The 19,771-nt window shown below is 46.3% G+C and overlaps 1 protein-coding gene and 1 long non-coding RNA gene across 4 annotated transcripts in view; one reads left to right on the top strand and one right to left on the bottom strand.

Annotated features, from left to right (window-relative positions):
- Nucleotides 1–19,771, top strand: part of LOC147570818 (leucine carboxyl methyltransferase 1-like) — a 44,563-nt gene that overhangs the window by 9,322 nt on the left and 15,470 nt on the right. The window contains exons 2-5 of the mRNA XM_086696762.1: nt 7,121–7,212; nt 9,636–9,757; nt 14,722–14,798; nt 16,826–16,887. Coding sequence (XP_086552888.1) covers nt 7,121–7,212; nt 9,636–9,757; nt 14,722–14,798; nt 16,826–16,887 — 353 coding nt within the window. The remainder of the gene's footprint in view (nt 1–7,120; nt 7,213–9,635; nt 9,758–14,721; nt 14,799–16,825; nt 16,888–19,771) is intronic.
- LOC147570817 (uncharacterized) overlaps nt 8,862–19,771 on the bottom strand; it is a 31,681-nt gene continuing 20,771 nt past the window's right edge. The window contains exons 3-6 of one of the 3 annotated variants that reach the window (XR_015248010.1): nt 18,406–18,582; nt 14,291–14,393; nt 13,278–13,524; nt 8,862–9,682 (exon numbers count right to left, since the gene is read on the bottom strand). This is a non-coding gene — a long non-coding RNA (uncharacterized LOC147570817). The remainder of the gene's footprint in view (nt 9,683–13,277; nt 13,525–14,290; nt 14,394–18,405; nt 18,583–19,771) is intronic. The other 2 variants (XR_015248011.1, XR_015248009.1) reach the window with 2 other exon arrangements.

Genomic DNA, 19,771 nt, shown 5'->3' with positions numbered 1-19,771 from the left:
TGATGTTTTGAGATTCCTGTTCTCCCTGACTTGATCCGTGGAATCAGTGCAATCACCGTCAAAATCCTAGCCATCTTTTTTTTTTTTTAGAAGAAATTAACAGATTGTTTCAAAAATGTATATGGAAACGTGAAGGGTCTTGAATATCCAAAAAAGTCTTCAAACGAAGAGCAGAGTTGAAGAACTTAAACTGCTTAATACTGCTTAATTTGAAGACTTGCAGTAAAGCCACAGCAATCAAAGTCTTTGGCATAAAGATAGATCAGTGAAACAGAATAAAGAGTCCAACAAATAGACCAAACACAAGTACTGTTGGTTGAACTTCACCTAGATTGTCAAGCCAATTCGGTGGGCGAAAGGGACGTCTTTTTAATGAATAATTCTGGGTAAAGTGGATATTCACGTGGAAACAAAATGGGCCTTAGCCCCTACCTCGTTGTGTACACATTAATTTGGGATGGATCATAAACTGAAATATAAAAGCTAGAACCATAAATCTTTTATATGAAACCATGAGAGCATATGTTGACAACCTTGAGGTAGGCAAATGTTTTGGATACAGAACCAAAAAAAGCACTACTTACAAAGGAAAAATGGATGCACTGAGAAAATGAACAGGCAAGACAGACTGGGAGAAAATATTCAGACTACATGTGCTTAAATGTTTTATTTTTTCCAAAAGAACTTCAGCATTATTCAGGCCCATGACATCCTGTTACTATATTCTGTATTAACTGGGTTTTTTGTTTGCTTAAGTCAGATATGAGACATTGTACCATGGGAACTTTCTGATTGACTTCTCCTACTTAACTCACCTTCTTGTGAATGTTGGTTCCTTTTTCATAAATGCCTTGCCCACTAGTCAATGAGTACTTACAGTGGAGGCAGTAGATTTTAGGACATATTAATCCTTGTAAAGTAATTGGATGTTAGCTGAAGCCAAAAGGCAATACCAGTAGCCTCTGTCGGGAAGAAACGATAGCGTGTGAGTTAATTGAGGCTCAGTTTTGTTTTTTTTTTTTTTTTTTTAGGTGATTCAACACTTAAGGCCTTGCAGATCTACTTAAGAAAGCAACAGAGCTCACAAGAAAGGAAACAAACTGAAAGTCTGTTTAGGTACAAAGTCTGTTGCCCTTAAGACTTTGCTTCCTGCCTTCCATTTATAACCAAGAATAAAACTACCAAGAAATAGAAACAAAAAGAAAAAAAGAGACTAAAAGAAAGAACAATAAAATTAATAAGAGGTAGAGCAGTATCTTAGGCTAGTATGCAGTATGTAGTTCAAATTTCAAACTTAAAAATTGACGCTAAGAGTATCGGATTGATTTTTGCAATTGCATTTAAGTACGTTGTATGTATGTGTATGTGTGCATACGTTACATATGTGTATAATGTACGTATAAATGTGTGTGTACACATATACACACACACGCACACGTAAACACACACACATACACACACACACTGATATCATTTAAGCCACTGAAGTGTCGGGGGAGGGATCCAAATCCAGGTGGGTAAATAGGTTTGAAAAGCAATAGAATGAAATTTTCTCTTTTTTTTTTAAATTTTTTTAATGTTTATTTATTTTTGAGACAGAGACAGACAGAGCACGAACAGGGGAGGGTAGGAGAGAGAGGGCGACACAGAATCTGAAACAGACTTCGGGCTCTGAGCTGTCAGCACAGAGCCCGACGTGGGGCTCGAACTCACGGACCGTGAGATCATGACCTGAGCGGAAGTCGGCCGCTTAACCGACTGAGCCACCCAGGCACCCCTAGAATGAAATTTTCTATAGGGTTCTGCAGCTTGAGGGACCGACCTTCACCTCAGTCTGTAAAGCAGTGCCTCCCACGGGGGGTCACTATGAGGGTTGTAGGCGTTCCGTTCCTATTGGTCAAGCATTTGGAATGATGCCTGGCATTGTAGTCAGCTCTCAGGAGTGTTGACAGAAGTAAAATGAACCTGGCCTTGATCCTCACTGGCTGGGAGAGCGTGGAGGGCCCCTGCCCTTTCCTTCAGGTGAAGAAATCCCTGGCGGAGAGCGTGTCACCCCCTTCCTGTTGCAGGTGGTACTCATGCCTATATGGCAGAGTCAGTAAATGCTCTCGAGTGAGTAGGCGGTTGGCCCAGATCAGTGTTTCCCACGGAAGGAATGTGAAATGACTTTAGGTGGCACACAGATGTTTGAAATTTTAATAGTTAGGTATTTATTATAGTGTGTGTTAGAAGAAAATCCCATATAGCACGTCAGACCTGAGTAGTAAAGAAAAGCGAGTTGATTTAAAGAAATGTTACACTGAACAGGTGGCATGTGAATGTCATGAAAATTTCGAAAGCAATAGGGATTGACCGAAGACTGCGAAATAGGTCTTCCCAAATCTGAGATTTTTGATGCTTTGGGTTTTAAACAAAGTCAGGATACACAAAGAGAGGGGCTATTTTCTGGGTTTGGGCAACAGAGGACTGTGGTGGGGACAGACGGACAGACAGCAGCACTAGGTGCACAGCGTCAGTGTAGAGGCGACCACTGTTCACCTTTTGGTGCCTACTCTGGGAAGTCTCGATATGTATACTGTACATGTATGTATATTCACGTGTACGTGAATGTACGCATTCATCTAACAGAATTGGGAACATTCTGTACATAGAATTTTGTAGCTTGCTTTGTTCACCTGATAGCGTAACCCCAGGTTCAGTGTTCTTACCGAAACCTTTTTGTGTTCATTCTTGACTATTTCTTTAGGGTAAAATCCTAGAAGTGGGATTGTTTGGTCATCGCGTAAATATAACTCTTCAGCTTTGAGTACCAGCAGCCGAAGTGCCTCGTGGCATGGCAGGGACAGTTTACAGTTCTGGCGGCTCAGGTGCCCTCTTTCTCATCCTCACCAAAGCCGGGTTCTATTAAACGGTTTTGTTGCTGATTTGATAGCAGATATACTGCTTGCTGTTTCTGCTTTCATTTTGCATTTTTGGGTTTCTTTATTTTGTATATTCAGTGGTCACTTGGCTCTTTGGTGAACTGCCCATTTTTGGCCTTTCTTCTGGGATATTAGGATTTTTTTCCTTACTGATTTGTAAGTTCTTTATGTTTTAAGGATGTTACTCTGTGATGTCACGGGTACTTTTCATCGCTTAATTTTGCCTTTTATGTTTGCTTATGATATCGAAGCTTACTGTTGCTCATGTGGTGAAGGCAATACTGTATTTGATCCATGCTGTGACACACGTTCTCACGTCTTTGCCATCAGCTGTGATTTATTCTCGATGTGTCCCGCGGTCACTGCCAAGTCGTGTTAGAGTTGTCATTACCTGTGCAAGTGGATGTGGTCATTGTTGCTTGCGGCATGGCCGGAGGACTACACCGTCAGCTCTTGGGTGCTTCTGTCCACGTGCCTTTTAAGGGCCATTTGCAGAAGGAGCACAAATCCTGATGCTGTTGGAGAACCATCCATTGGTACCTCCTGATGAGATCGAGAAAGGCTCAGTAACAAAACCTGCACCTGGACGGTCGGTAGCGTGGAAGGAAATCTTGGAGAGGATGATGGTGATCTCTTGGGGATGCAGCCTTGCCAATGCCCTTGGCGGCCCGAAGGTCAATATCGTGTGGAAACTCACAGATACCCCAAAAGGGAAGACTTAACCCTCTTACTGCATTCATCCATTCCCTTTCAATCCGTTTAAATAAGCACAAAAGGGCTTTTGCAGGAGCGTCTGGCGGCTCAGTCAGCAGAGCATGCAACTCTGGATGTGGTTGTGAGTTCAAGCCCCACGTTGCACACAGAGCCTACTTTAAAACTAATTAAACAAACAAGTAAACGGGCTTTTTCCAACAAGCACAAAATTAAAATTGTAAGCAATAAGAAAAACATTAAGCTAACTAGCTGGCAGGGTTTCTTCTTTCTTTTTTCAGTCTTATAATTGATAATGTCTTAGATGAAATATGGCATATAGTTCATGGAGAAAAAGTTTAAAACATAGAGATAAATTAAAACACACACACACACACACACACACACACACACACACACACACACACCAGAAATCGCCAGTTCCCTAGTCCTTGTCTGTAGATACGCACATACACGTGTTCACGGGCACGTTGGCTACATAGGTTCTCGGCCTACCATTTTTCCCTTCACGGTGTCTTGAACATCTTGGCATGTCTGATCCTTCTCGTTCATGTCTGAGATGACCGGTTAGTGTTTCCTTGTGTGGATCCACCATGTTCAGCTGGGCTCCCAGGGGTGACAGAATTCTAAGCTCTGAAGCAGGTTGCCCATCTCCCTTTGGCACTCCCCATCAGCAGTGCCCGCTAGTTCTTTGACCCTTACTCTTCTTAGCAGTGCTCTGTAAATCTTCTCATGTTAGCCGCTCTGAAGGGCAGATCAGTGACATCCCCCCTTTTCCTCCCACAAACCACTGGCAGTCTTCTAGATCTGGAGACCAGAAGGAGACGCATGTTGGAAACATTAGAAAGTGGGAGTCATAAGGACTTGTGACCAGATACGTTTGTGTTCTGTCCCCACCTGTTACGTTTGTGCACCTCGCCGTGGTTTGGGGCCGCTGCACGTGGCTGCAGAGGTCTCTCCCTGGCTCCCACCACCCGCCTCTCTAGTTTCTCCTGATTCTCCGCTGTTCTCCAGCCTCCCTACCGACTTTCTGTTACTGGAACATTCCAAGGCGGTTCCTGTTCAGAGCATTTCTGTCTGCTCTTCCTCCTGTCTAGAACCCCTTTTGCACAGCTTTCTCCAGTTGTGTAAGGACCCAACTCAGCCCATTCCCTTTTCAGAGAGGCTTTCCCTCTCACGTTCTCTAACGTAGGTCCATCCGTCCTCCGTGCTGTTGTCCTTCATCTGTCACAAGCCCTTCCTTATCTTCGTGTCTGGTTCACTACTGTATCCCCAATGGCTGGCACTTAGCAGACCCTCACCAAAGATGGCTTGATGGAATCAATAGTATTAACTAGACGGAGAATACGGTTGAGAGGAGGGGAAACTGCTCCTTGTCATCCAGAGGAGGGCGGTAGTAAGTCCAACGCGGAGCTTGTGGAGGGGGGCAACTCGATCAGCTTTTCAGCAGGTAGGGCTGCTGGGCATTGGAGTGAGTGCCTTCTTTGTGGTGCATAGTCAGGCAGTGGCTTGGTGTTGTTGAAGGATTCTGGCATCGGATGTCAGGGTTGACCAGGTCAGTTCCAAGGCCGCCTCCAACCCTTAGGTCCATGTTTGATGTTCGCATCACTAGTCTGTGGTTCTTGGACTGCAGATACGGCCTTTACCACTAGATGGCACTAGGTGATTCCTTTGAGGCCGGTGCCCCTCAAACCCGCCAACAGTGAGAACACCATCTTCTCTCTTTTTTTACTTATTGAAGTATAGTCGACATACAATGTCACATTAATTTCAGGCGTGCAACATAGTGATTTGACAAATCTACATATTACTCAGCACTCACCACAGTTACGTGTCCTCACATCTGTCACCGTACTGTTATAAGAGTAGTATTGACTGGATTCCCTATATTCCACTTTTCATCTTTGTGCGTTACTTATATGACTGGAAGTTTGTACCTCTTAAGCCCTCTTTGCCTATTTTGTCCATCCCCCCGCCCCCTCTGGCAACCACCACCTTGTTCTCTGTGTTTAAGAGTCTATTTTGTTTGTTTGGAGAACAGACTTTTCATTGCATTTTACCCCAAACACCCACCTCAACAAAAGCTTCACAAAACCGTCTTAACTCTTACAGTGTGGAATGCATACTGATATTTTCTATTTCACTCTATTCGACTGCATTTTCACAGATGGAGACTTGCAGACTACTACACTGATTTTATTATACGGGTGGGCCATAATTCATCGTTTGAAAAGCACCGTTTTAGACAGCTGAGCCTGTTCACCCTTGGAAAACTTGGACAGTCTGGGCCCGTAGCAAATCGTGTCCCTTAATGAGTGCTTTGTGCATTTCCGTGCTGACTTGCTGCCTCGAGAAACCAAAAGTATGTGCTTCCTTATGTGTGTGTGTGTGTGTGTGTGTATGCGGATGTGTGAACGTGGACACGAGAGAGACTGGGGGGGGATAGGTTTGTACAGGATTAGCACCGACCACAGTCAAGGCAGCGGTAAGCCTTGTCAGTGGACGTAAAGAGAAGATATCATATCTGCCTCTGGGAGCTCAGACTCTAGCTGGGTAACAGTCACTCACCCCTTCCCCTCTCCGCTTGTTCATCAAGAAACAGGGAAATGAGCTCATACACTCAGGATATCACTTAGGATGCTTCAGGGTGTAGCAGGTAACAGAAGCCTGACTCCGTTTGGTTTAAGCGATAAAGACATTTGGAAACTCTCAAAATGTCTGTGGAGAGGTAGAGCGGGGTGCAGGCCCACAGTGGCTCGGCCTTAAGGATCCAGGTTTCTTCCATTACATGTCCTTGTCCTAAGGCTGGTTCCACTCATGGTTGCCAGGAGACCTTAAGTGGTCATTGGGGTTTCAGATCCCTGGCTTAGAACACTAGAGCTTTGATTCCCTGTCGTGTGGCCTGGGGAGAGGTTAGGTTACTGTAGCATTTTCCAGGCTGTAGTGCATGCCAGAGAGGGTAAGCTACAACGGCATTTTCTAGGTTGTAGCTGTTCTGTTTATTTGTTCCTGGTTTTTCCTTTTACTCCTTAAGGGACGTGAAATGACAGAAATGACAGAGCCGGGGGAAATACTTAGGGAGTCATTGGCGAGTTTGACAAAACAATTCTAGATCTCCTTTCCTGTGGACCCAGAACTTCTGGTTGAGTAGGGTTGTCTGAATAGTTCTGGCCAGTGAGTTTGCCGAGTGAATAAATGCTTGCACGTCTTCTGGGTGAGGGATGAGGTGAGGTTATATGCTCTCCAGTGTCCTGGGAAAGGAATTAGCAGTCAGAATAAAGAGAGGTGACACATGGCCGCCGTGGGAAGGGTGAGAGGAGTGTAAGTGAGCACCTCGGCGGATGGCTGAGTCTGTTTACATTTGTAACGGAGTGCTAAATGGGAGCGTGTTGGCCTTGTGAAGTAGATGGTTTTCTTCCTTGACCTGGTTCCCGAGAACCTGAATCTACTGACGTCTACTCACCTGCCTCCCTTTTTATCCCTTCCAGGTTTGCAGTAAGCATTGGCTACTGGCATGACCCTTACATCCAGCATTTTGTAAGACTGTCTAAGGAGAGGAAGGCCCCCGAAATTAACAGAGGCAAGTGACCCCCTCCCTTCTCACTATTCCCTCATCAGCTGAGAGGCCTGGGGTTTTAGGGATTCACTCTTTTTTTTTTTTTTTTTTAAACAATACAAATTTATTATCTTACAGTTCTGAAGGTCAGAAGTCAAACATGGGTCTTACTAGGCTAACATCAAAGTGTCATCAGGGCCGTTTCTTTTGGAGACCATAGGGGAGAGTCTATTTCCTTTTCTTGTCTACCTTCTAGAAACCACCTACATTCCATGGAAGATGGCCCCTTCTCCATTTCAAAGCCAGCAGTATAACATAGGGATTCATTCTTAACATGAGAGTTCCAGTGTTCCTTCTCTCCAGTAGTACATGAAAGTGCTTATTTCCCCACATCCTCACCAACACAGTGTATTATGAAACTCTTCATCTTTGTGAATCTGAGACATGAAAAGTGGTATCTTACAGTAATTTTATTTTAGATTCCTCTTATTTTTGGGTGAAGTTGAAGATCATTAGGATTATTTTTTTAAGATCTTTTTTAAATGTTTATTTTGAGAGCAGGCTAGCGAACGAGAGTTCACTTGCTTGCAAGCAGGGAGGGGCAGAGAGAGAGAGAGAGAGAGAATGAGAGCGAGAATCCCAAGCAGGCTCCATGCTGTCAGCACAGAGCCCGATGTGGGGCTCAAACCCTTGAACCGTGAGATCATGACCTGAGCTGAAATCAGGAGTCGGACACTTGCTTAGCCCACTGAGCCACCCAGGTGCCCCAAGATCATTTTTATATGTTGAAGAGCCATTTATATGTCTTTTACTGTGAACTGTCTGTTCATGGAAGGAATGACTTTTTTTGGCCTTGTTAAAGTGATAGTAACACTGTTAGGCTGTACAAGTCATTTCTATCAAGGCAGTGAAAGGAATTGAGACAGGAGGGTGACTTAGTCTCAGCCAGATTGAGAAATTGGCCAAACGACCATAGTTCTTGTGGGTGCAGGGCATCTTGGCCCTAAAGACGGATCCTATGGGTAGTTTCAATGAGAAATGCGAAGAAATTTTAAAGTGGTGCTTCCTGAGAATAAGGACATGGTACTTACTTTGAGCTGAGGGTGAAACCAGGCATCAGTAAGATTGGACGAGGCCTGGCTAAGAGGCCTTAAGCCTCCCTCCCGCACTCTTGAGGACGCTTTCCTAACAGACGCTGCAGAGGCAGGGCCCCACCATGGCGCCCTGGGTGCTGGGGGCCCTGGGCAGCAGGTCAGCCCTCCGGCCTTCCTTCTTCCTCTCCCTGGGTTGGCATCGCTAGACTAGGGCCCCATAGTAGGAGAGTGCTTCCCAAACAGCGTGTGGGGAGCATTTTTAAAATTTTTCCAATGTCCAGTCCGTTGTGGGTGATAACTCTGTAACCCACGGTAAAAAGGATCGACTAGAAAAGTGAAATGGAAGAGACATGTAACGTTTACTTATTTTTGAGACAGAGAGAGAGACAGAGCGTGAACAAGGGAGGGTCAGAGAGAGAGGGCGACACAGAATCTGAAACAGACTTCAGGCTCTGAGCTGTCAGCACAGAGCCCGACGTGGGGCTCGAACTCACGGACCGTGAGATCATGACCTGAGTCGAAGTCGGACGCTTTACCGACTGAGCCGCCCAGGCGCCCCAAAAGAGACATGTAAAACGGCAAGCTCAAATTATTTACTAGTAGAACCCATAGACATGAAATCCCTATGTCAAATTGCAGTAAGTGTCTAAATGCCACTCAAATTTTGTTCTTATAATAGTAATACTGTAAGCAGAAGTGTTTAGAACACAGATCAATATTATCTTCCTTTGACCCTCTTTTATTTCTTGTCTCCTCTGGTCCAGCTTCCCACGCCAGAGCTTAACAAGTCAGTTTATTAGGCACCATTTGCCTGTGCACCGCCCCCCGCCCAACCCCGCCTGTGATGTTTTACAAACATCGAGGCTCTAACCCACACAGGATGGAGATGAAGGGAGCACGATAAGAAATATGGCTGTCTTTGCTTTGACATTTATCTGCCCCATTTCCTGACCCCAGAATACTTTCCAGACGGTCTCCCAATTTTGAGTTTCAGCAGAATTCAGAGTAGCTTTCACTGAGCCAGGAAAAAACACATTTCTAAGAGATCCCATGTTTTGATGTAAAATATTTTTCTTTCATATGTAGAATTAGGGGACGTTGCGTTTTCCTTAAGGTAGTTGATCCAACCATTGGATAGATTGTGCTTCTTTTGGTTCAAATGGCTTTAAAAAAAAAAAAGAAGAAGAAGAGAATGTTAAAGTCGTTACTTCTCCCATAAGGTCTATGGATAACCTAAACCGCTACCCCTGAAGAAGGGCAGAAGTGTTGCGTTTTGTTCTCCTGGTGTGGTGAACTTGGCAAGGCTTATTTCCATCATCACTGAGTCATGGCTTGTCTCTGTCTCTCTCTCAGGATATTTTGCTCGCGTCCATGGCGTCAGTCAGCTTATAAAGGCATTTCTACGGAAGACAGAATGTCACTGTCAGATTCTAAATCTTGGGGCTGGGATGGATACCATCTTCTGGAGACTAAAGGTAAATTAAAAAATACCGCCCCCTTGTTTCCCGAATTGTTTAATTTTCTGAAGGTTCCCACCGGGTTCAAAAATGTCAGGGGCGCCTTGGTGACTCTGTCGGTTGAGCACCCGACCCTTGACTGCGGTTCAGGTCGTGATCTCTCGGTTTGTGGGTTCAGGCCCCGCATTGGGCTCTGTGCTGACGGCACAGAGGCTGCTTGGGATTCTGTCACTCTCTCACTCTCCCTCCCTCTCTGCCCTTCCCCCATCTCTCTCTCAAAATAAGTCAATAAACATGTTTTTAAATGCTAGAAATATATTCAAAAGGAATGCGGTGACTGCCTGTCTCGCGTCCCTGTCCCCATCTGCTTGCACCTGCTGTGCCACCACTGTCAGCCACGTACGTGATGTCACCAGGGCCCTACATATGTGCCTTGCTTCTTAGCTCCTGCTGTTACAAACAGGGCTTTTGATCAAAATCCTTGTATACATTCTCTGCGTGTGTGCAAGAGCCCTGCCAGTGGAGTAGCTGAGACCAGGGGCCCATGCATTTGCCGTTTTGACGACAACGAAAGACTTTACTGTCGTCGTGACGGTGTCTTCAGTATGGCTTGGAGATTTGCAAGGCTGGGTGATGGTAGCATGACACAAAGCCCTTTTAAGTTTATTTATTCATTTGGGGAGAGAGAGAGAGAATCCTAAGTGGGGCTTGGATGCGGGGCCTATCCCACGGAGCACGAGACCGTGACCCAAGCCGAAATCAAGAGTCAGAGCCCAACTGCCTGAGCCATCCAGGTGCCCCTCCATTCTCTGATTTGGTCCCTCACCTCCTTCGTTAGGGTTCAAGAGCAGGTTTAATTACACTCCCTCACAGAAGAGGAAATGGGTCCAGTTAGTGGCAGAATCAGGACCACAGGCCTGGTCTTTGATTCCGGGCTGGAATTGTAGCACCAAACCTTTTCTCTACAACGATCTCACTGATTGCGTTTTCTTTTTTGTAGGTTTGTACAGATCTCTCTCGGTTCTCCTGTCAGGTCGGTCATGTGGCAGTCATGGGTACGTGCATTTCCCCAGATTCTTGCAGAAGTACACCAAGATAAACTAGAGTGTGTGGGCCTAATGCGACCTGAGTGTGTATTTTGTCCCTCATCAGCTCACCCGATGAGGTCTTTGGTCATCGGTGCCCCCAGCCTCTCTCTCACTGAGGCGAGAAATCAGTGGCCTCAGCACAGCCTTAGTATTAACCGGTTGCCTCTGCATTCTTCATTCAGGATAAGATACCTAACGTTTCTGAAGGGCGTGCACATCCATGACCTCGGGAATGAACATGAGAGCTCTGCAGGTGGGGGGGGGGGGTTTACCCAGATGGGGCAAGGCGGGCTCCGAGAGCTTGTGCCGTCCCCAGGTGGGACAGCCAGTGGCACTGGAGCATGGAACAAACAACGGACTGCAGTTCGTCCACGTCCAGATTCCCTCCTTGTTCTCTCCAGAGAGCCCTGCGGCTGCTCGGGGGGTGGGGGGGGGGCTCTTTGCTATAGGTCGGCGGTGCCTCTGGGCCTCAGCGACCACGGTGTGGTGGAAGGAACTGGAAGAGAATGCAGTGGCAGAATGTGTGCGGTGTGAACAGAAGCCACGGGAGAAACTCCTCCTTTGGGCTTGACACCCTTTTCGACGTGGTCCCGTGGTTTGGTTTCTCCCCCCGCCGTGTAGGTGGGTTAATCATTACTAAATCTGAGATTTTTATTTCTGAGCAAGGTACGCTGAAGCTCATGTGCCCCTTCCAAGAAAAAGGTTATCTGTGAGGAGCGAGGAAGGAGAATAGTGCAGGGTCTGAAAAATTTGGTGGAGTTTTTTCGTTTTGTTTGATAATGACATTAGTTATAAGGGTTTTAAAAAAACCTGAGTTTCTTTTTAGAAAAATGATGCTTGTTTGCTCTTTGGAGCAGGAGCTGAACGGGCCAAACTTAGGCTGCCACCTGTGTTGGTAAATAAAGTTTTACTGCCAACTCCCAGTTCCTTCCATCTTCCCTATGGCTGCTTTAGCCCTACGGCAGCAGAGTGGAGAAGTCACAGCAGAGACCGTCTGGCCTGCAAAGGCTAGAGTACTGGCTGTTTACAGCACGTTCGCTGATCCCTGTTTTTGAGCTCTATGTGCTTCTGTAAAAGAGGAGGGGAAATCTCGTCGGCTAGTCTTGTCGTCTCGTGCACCTTCCACCTGGGAGGGTCCCCTGGCTGCACCAGCAGAGGCTTGGCTGTGGGTCACAGGCTTTGTGCTGCCGCTGGTGTGTGAGCTCGTTCTGTATGACGTCAGGCCCCAAGACCAGTCGAAGGGACAGTTGAAGGCTCTCACCTTCAAGCAGCGAGTGAGAGTAGGGTGCAGGAAAGCCAGTACAACCCCAGACAAAGAATAAAGGGTGAGTGAAATCCTTTAAGGGACCTCAGCTTCTTGGTGTCTCTTGAATCCTATTTCCACACGGCCAGAGGATCAAGGACGCAGGGGGTCAGTCTCAATATGGCAGCCTGTGCAGCGGTCGGCCACGTTGGATCTCCTTTGAGCCTACGGGATACTCTTCCTCACGGTTGTCCCCGGCTGCCCTCCGGTAGCTATCCACGGTCCTGGTTGCCTTCCATGCCTCCTGTGACGTGCAAGCTACTGGCGAGTGGAGTGTCGGAAGGGCTTAGGGAATCCCAGAATAAAAAGTTGAAGCGTCATGTCCCACAGCCATTTGTTGCCCCTTTCCCAAAGGCAAGAAAGAAGATGTCTGTTCCTTAAAAGCTCCAGGTGTGCCTTTTGGAAGCTCTCCCTCCATGGTGACCCCTTAATCGGCATTCTTAAGAGGGCAAGTAGCTGATGAGTGGGAAAGCTCTTTAGAAAGTCAGAAGTCCTAGACGAGCTATAGGATTATATGCTGTCCTGCATTTGCTTTTGTTCTCCGGGTCTTCTAGAATTTTAGCGTGTCCTTAACCTCATATCATGTGAGCGAAATCCTTAGAGGTTGTTCTGGAATTTCCTAGCAAAAGTCATCTTCTGGTATGCTCTAAACGTTTCCTCCGAATATCTTCGGACAGCTTTTTACCCGGCCCTGCCCTACACACGGGCAGGGGAGCGCGGCAGCACCGAGAGAGAACGGTTGAGATCGGTGAGCGTGTCTCTTCTGATGGGTCAGGAGACGGTCTTTGTCTCTGTCTTCCTGTCTCCCCCTTCCTCCCTCCCCTTTTGTCCCCCAGACCAGATCCCCTGAGATTTTCCAAGGGCGAGGGGTAGCTGGCTCTCACAGTTCTGACACTTGCCCTCAGGGTCACCTCCTACTGGAAAATGCTTGCTTGTGATTGCTGCCCCCCCGCTCCCCCCTGCCTGTCATGCTGTCTTGGGGGGCCGGCTCCCTCTCTGTCCCTGCTGTCCATCGCTCGTTACTGTGCACGTAAATGGTGTTCTGCGCAGTTGCTCAAGTCAGAAAGAGGGGTGTCATCCTCACCCCAGCTCTTCCTTAATCCCGGCCCACACCTGTGAGGCCCACCACCGGGTTCTGGGCACCAACCGTTGTCTTTTTCTTGGTCTTTCTTTCCACTTTAAGTAAGCGGCTCTGTACTTGTGGAATGTAAGTACAGGTGGATACGGAGGCGTTAGAAGAGCGCTTTGGGGGGGCGCCGGGCAGGTCACCAGGTTGTGGAGCGCCTTGTTTCTTTCCCCAAGCCTCAGGGGCATCGGGAGCTGCTGCAGGCAACACGCAGGGTGTCGCTGAGGGTCCAGACAGCGGTGTCCTTACAGTGTGTGCAGTTGGCGAGCTGAGGAGGAGAGAATGCGTTCATGAATACGCATCGGGGCTGAGGGACCGGTTGGACATGACAGAGAATGTGCTAGGATGGCCAGGGGGCCAAGGGGAGAGCAGGCCGTGGATGTAGAAGGGGGAGCAGGGTCGTGTGTGTGTGTGTGTGTGTGTGTGTGTGTGTGTGTGTGCGTGTGCGTGCGTGTGCGTCTGGCACGCTTTTTTACTGCAGCCCTCAGTAAAGATAAATGTACACCCCAGGCCAAGACCTAATTCTAAGTACCCATGTCAATAAGGTTTTTAAGTTTATTTATTTAACTTGAGAGAGAGAACCGGTGGGGGAAGGGCAGAGAGAGAAGGGGACAGAAGATCCAAAGCGGGCCCTGGCCCCTACGTGGGGCTCAGACTCTCGAGCCGTGAGATCATGACCTGAGCCAATGTCAGACACTTAACCGACGGAGCCACCTCGGCGCCCTGTCCCCGTGACAGTCAATGATAAAGGCACACACGTGGCACTTACTAAGGCAGGTCCTGTTCTGAGTGTCCCTTGTGTGTACTTATTTCCTCATTACTCCTCACAACCCCGTGAGGTGCTGTCCCTGTCTCTGCTTCGCAGAGGAGGGAAACTTGGCCCAGGGAGTGGAGTGACTTTGGGGCCTCGCAGCAGACAGGCGGTGGAGCTGGGATTCGAACCCCCGTCCCCTGCTCCAGAGCACCTGCCCTTTACCACCCGCTGTATCCTCCCCTCACAGAAAAAAGTAAACGTGTCACAAAACAGTACTCACCCCCACTGTGTGCGATGCTTCGGCATTTTTGCTGTTTTATTCCATTTTATCCCTCAAATGCTGGTCAGCATTGGTGTCCTGACCCTCTCTGAGTCCTCTCGATCTGCTTTTTGGAAAATTCTGTCAGGTCCTACTCCCCCAGCGCCTCCACATACCCCCACCTCCATCCCAGGCACTGGTCCCCCAGTTCAGGCTCCCCGTGACTTCTTCCCTGGACAGCTGTGAACCCCTGACTCCTGTCTTCCATCCATTCCCCACGCGGAGACCACAGTAATCTGGAAAATACATCTCTGCCCATATCGTTCCTGGATGTCAAACCCTTAAGTGCCCTGATGCTCTTCGGGGCCTAGTACTCGCTCGGTACATGAAGGTGGTCAGTAAATGTAGGAGTGAATACATAATTCTAAAGCTTACTGCGTGTTTTTCCTCAGGATGAAGATCTTCTCCCAAGTAAATATTTTGAAGTGGACTTTCCCATGATAGTCACGAGAAAGCTGCACAGCATCAAGTGAGTATGGCTTTGACCAGATGAGAGAGCCCGGTAGGATTCAGGGGCAGCGTTCAGGAGGTGGCCCGTCTGAACGCCAGAGACCTCATTTTAGGGGACTCTTCCCTTTTACCCCCTTCCCACCTTCTTTCTGGCCCCAAGATCCCCATTCCAAACTGTCTTCAAAATGAAATGTCCCCTCCCTTGCAACTCTTCTGTCCGTTAACGTAATTTCTCTGAACACTTAATAGAAATGACCTATAGTGGTATAATTTTAATCTGAAATTAAAAAAAAAATGTTTTAATGTTTTATTTATTTTTGAGAGAGAGAGAGGGAGACAGAGTATGAGTGGGGGAGAGGCAGAGAGAGAGACAGAATCCAAAGCAGGGCCCAGGCTCTGAGCTGTCAGCACAGAGTCCCACGTGGGGCTCGAACTCATGAATCGTGAGATCATGACCTGAGCCAAAGGTGGACACTTAACCGACTGAGCCAACCAGGCGCTCCAATAATCTGAATTTTTATGTGTGCTCCGGCTACTTCTGTATCTCCAGAGCATAGAAAGGGGCCTGTCTCACAGCAGATGTGTAGTAAATAGCGTTTGAATGAATAATGGGAGGCCAACTTGGCCATTTACTATATATGAGATAGTATGGGGGCCACCCTGAGTCCATGTTTTAAGAATTCTGCAGTTATAGATGACGAGTTTGTGAATCTTTGCTGAGAGCTTTTGGAGCACCATGTGAAATGCTTCACTCAGATGATCTCATTCAGCCCTCAGAGCCGACTCAGGAATGACATGCTTTTATTAGCAGTTGAGGAAACCAAAGCTCAAAGAAGTTAAGCTAATTTCCATAAGGTTACCTGTTGACAAAGGGGTAAAGCTGAAATTTAAACCCTGACCTCAAGCCCAAGGTCAGATTTTCTCAGTGGTTTTTAACGTATACTTCTTCCCCTTCTTTTTAACTTAGTCATTTAAACAAAATCTTAAGTCTTACATTTAAAAAAATTTTTAGTAAACATTAAAACTTTCACCTTGTCCTTTAAAGAGGTGTAATTCCCACAAGCTAGAAATAGTTTTCAAGTTTTTTTTTTTTTCTAACTTACCCTATGGAAACAAGTTTTCCCCTTTTCCAAATACAAGATTATATTACACGGAATGTGCATTTTATCTAAAAAAATTTTTTTTTAATATTTATTTATTTTTGAGAGAGGGAGACAGAGTGCAAGCTGGGGAGGGGCACAGAGACAGGGAGACACAGAATCCGAAGCAAGCTCCAGGCTCTGAGCTGTCAGCACAGAGCTCAACGCAGGGCTCAACCTCACGAGCTGTGTGCGAGATCATGACCTGAGCCGAACGGAGTTGGATGCTCAACCGACTGACCACCCGGGCGCCCCACGTAGTGTGCATTTGAGATGCGCTATGGCATCTGACGCTGTGCAGCCACAGAATACGACCTAGCTTGTTAGGACACCGAGTCAAATAAGAGCAGGTGGGCTCTCACTTAAGCCTAGAGGAGGTTTCTGGGGTGAAAGATGTGTGTATGGTGGTTGCGATACGGAAATCGGCTCTCTGCTGTCTAATTTTTTGCACATTCTGGAGGAGAGCAGAGTCATCACAGAAATGTTACTGAACGTCAGGTCTGAGTAGGAATCGGTTTGTTTAGTTGTCTGTGGTTAATAATGGTTAAAAGTTTTAATTGAGTGAGCAGAAGCAGGAAACGAGAGATGGCTTGGAAAACACTGGAACGTTTGGAAACATATCGCTAGCCTATCTTTGGCGATTTCTCCGTCTTGAGTGTTTCGTGATCAGTTTGTGACTTGACGTCAGGTTCAGAGTGTAACGCTTACTGACCTACTCTGACAGCTGATCCACTGAATTTTTCATGTGTGTGCCTAGGGTCAGACGTGATTAAGCAGCAGGCCCTCTGGAGTCGCCCTTGCTTTGAGCAGTAGCGGTACCTATTGGCCATTTCGGTAGTGGGTGTTTGCGTTTTTTCACTAACTAAGCTACTTGACTCATTTCTCTCTCTTTCCCATCTTCCCATAGACACAAGCCTTTCTTATTACAACCCATTATAGAATTACATTCAGAGGACACACTGCAAATTGGCAAGTACCCTTAACCTAAGTAATACAGTATGGGCTACCTCTCTGCTTTTCTTCCCCTTTCTTTTTAAAGATGGTGTGTGTGTGTGTGTGTGTGTGTGTGTGTGTGTGTGTGTGAGCCTGCGCGTCTGAGTCTGCGCGTGTGTGCACATGAGGTCACAGGGTGTATACTTCTGCATCACATTTACTGTGAAGGAACTTGAAACAATTTTTTGTATGGCCCCTCTTAGGTGTCCATAGGTCCCAATCTTAAATCTTTTGAAAAACATTTCAGTGAGTTGCAAACATTTCAAATATAGGAGCTTCTTCCCGAAAATCTTTTCCTTGGAAAAATCCAGTCCGGCAGCCTCAGACCCTGACTCCTACATGGCTGCTTCGCTGAGAGGGAATGCACATCCCCACCGCTGTTGTCTCGTACCTGACCCGCTTCACCTGTTACGTTAGGTCCTTGGCCCCGGGGCTCAGTTTTTCCCCGTAAGTTTTCAGTATGAGTGTTTCCAACAACTCTTTCCTCCCTTCTAAGCCTTTGAAACTAAGATCACAAACACTCTTCCAGAATGTCCCATTGTGTTCAGTGTGTGTCTGACAGAGAAGTTCAAGGGGCTTATTAATAATTCAGGCCAGAAAACATGCTCAGAGAGGATGGCCTTAGATGGTGGGCACAGAGAACACAGGAAACGTCAGGCAACTAGACAGGCCTCTACACCAGCACAGTGCCCTCGTCACGCTCCTAGTGAACAGACTCCCACAGAAACTAATATCTCCTCCATCCTTTGTTTCCGTCGTACAAATTTTTAAGTAGAACCTCCTCAGGCTTTGCCATTGGCTGGCACATCTGCTTTCTCTACATTGTAGCCGTCACACTTTTCTGTGTATTTGGTTAATATTTGCGTCAGGGGGCGCCTGGGTGGCGCAGTCGGTTAAGCGTCCGACTTCAGCCAGGTCACGATCTCGCGGTCCGTGAGTTCGAGCCCCGCGTCAGGCTCTGGGCTGATGGCTCAGAGCCTGGAGCCTGTTTCCGATTCTGTGTCTCCCTCTCTCTCTGCCCCTCCCCCGTTCATGCTCTGTCTCTCTCTGTCCCAAAAATAAATAAAACGTTGAAAAAAAAATTTTAAAAAAATATTTGCGTCAGAAGGATTAGCTGTAATGAAAGGGTTAGCCCTTTGCGTTGCCTTCGACCCATCAGTGTAGAAACAGCTCAAGTAGAAAGTAAAGACCCTGCGTAATCTCTCCCCCCACCACGATAACCACCGTGCAGGGTGTTTTCTCCTGTGGATGGACAGTGTACCTAGAGGCAGGTAAATATCACGCGTAAGAAAATACACATGGAAATAGAATCCCGTGCCCGGCCCGCAAAAGGTTCAGTAAATTTTTGTTGAAGGAATGTATGCCTATATTGAATAAATAAATATATATGATGTAGATCAACATGCATTTGTTGAAAGAGGGAATCTATACTTCTATAAATAAATAAATACAGTTTTATGTATAATTTTAGTAAAGCGAATCATTTACACGTACTGTTTTGAAACTTGTTCTTCGTGCATCCTAGTGAAGCACGGCTGTCTTCATGTTGCCATATTAGATCTACCTCGTTATTTCTGGTGACTTCGTAGTACTCCTCTGCATGGAAATTCCATTTTACTTAACGTCTTCGCTCCTGATGGTCCTTTAGATTGCCGCCTTCTTTATGGTTTCCTGTGAAACAGTTTTGTAGAAAGCCTAGTTATAGGTGCATATTTGCAGGAATTGCCAGTTCAAAAAATTGTACCTTATGAATTCTAATAGCTACTGCCAAGCCGTGCTTCAAGACCCTTTCGACTAATTTGTATTTTCACTAGAGTAGATGAGGGTTCTCTTTCCCTACACCCTCGCTAACACTGGCTACTACCATTTTTAAAAATTCCTGCCAGTCTGCCAAATCTATGAATTAAAAAATTTTTTGTAACTTTTTTTGTTTGTTTTAAATTTTTATAACTTTGAACGGGCTAGTGGAACGGAGTACCCTTCCTTCTGTTGGCCTGTGGGATTTCTTTGTAAATTTCCTTTGCTCATATATTTTCCAGTTGCATTGTTTCATTTTCTTTTCAATTTATAGGAATCCTTTACAACATAAAGCAATGTTCTTTGATATAAATCCCTCATCAACTGTTGATTGGCAGATTTCTTTCCTAGCCTTTCACTTGGTTTTTAACTCTGGGTTTGTGTCTTGTGTAGGCAAATTTTCTAGTCCTGTCCTTGATAGTTTTTGATCTTGCCATCATACTGGGAGAGGGACAGTTGAAATAAAAATTAATGAAAATACAAATGTGAGTGAAAATTTGAGAAAAGTGATAGGCGATGATAACACTGACACACTTTCACTGAAAAATTGCCCTATTTCATTAAACCTTTGAGGCTGTGATTGCAAGAATCACACTATTTATTTTCCATCAGGAAAGAAAAGGTGCTGCTAAGTTAAACCGAAACGTTATTGACTGATGCATCCTCATTTCAGAAATGTGAAACTGAGAAAAAATACGCATCTTGAAATTGATCATTTCTTAAAGCTGAAATATGCATGAGGTGAAACTTAAAAGTATCTAAATGGGCACACAATGAAAAGTAAGTCCGAATGAGTAAATCAAGGGGGACGTCTGGGTGGCTCAGTCAGTCAAATGGCCAAGTCTTGATTTGGGCTCAGGTCAGGATCTCACAGTTCATGAGTCTGAGCCCTGCACTGGACTCTGTGTTATTAGCACAGAGCCTGCTTGGGATTCTTTCTCTCCCTCTTTCTCCACCCTTACCCCACTCTCCCCCCACCCCCACCCCCCGCCATCTCTCAAAATAAATAAGTAAATGAACCTCCATGTACCCATCACGGAACTTTTAACTGTGGCCAATTTCA

Source organism: Puma concolor, unplaced genomic scaffold (assembly GCF_028749965.1).
Source record: "Puma concolor isolate L17-30 unplaced genomic scaffold, mPumCon1.1.hap2 unalloc_scaffold_95, whole genome shotgun sequence".
NCBI classification, from domain to species: domain Eukaryota; kingdom Metazoa; phylum Chordata; class Mammalia; order Carnivora; family Felidae; genus Puma; species Puma concolor.
The sequence above is the reverse complement of the archived record's forward strand: the minus strand, read 5'-3'. Positions and strand labels throughout refer to the sequence as shown.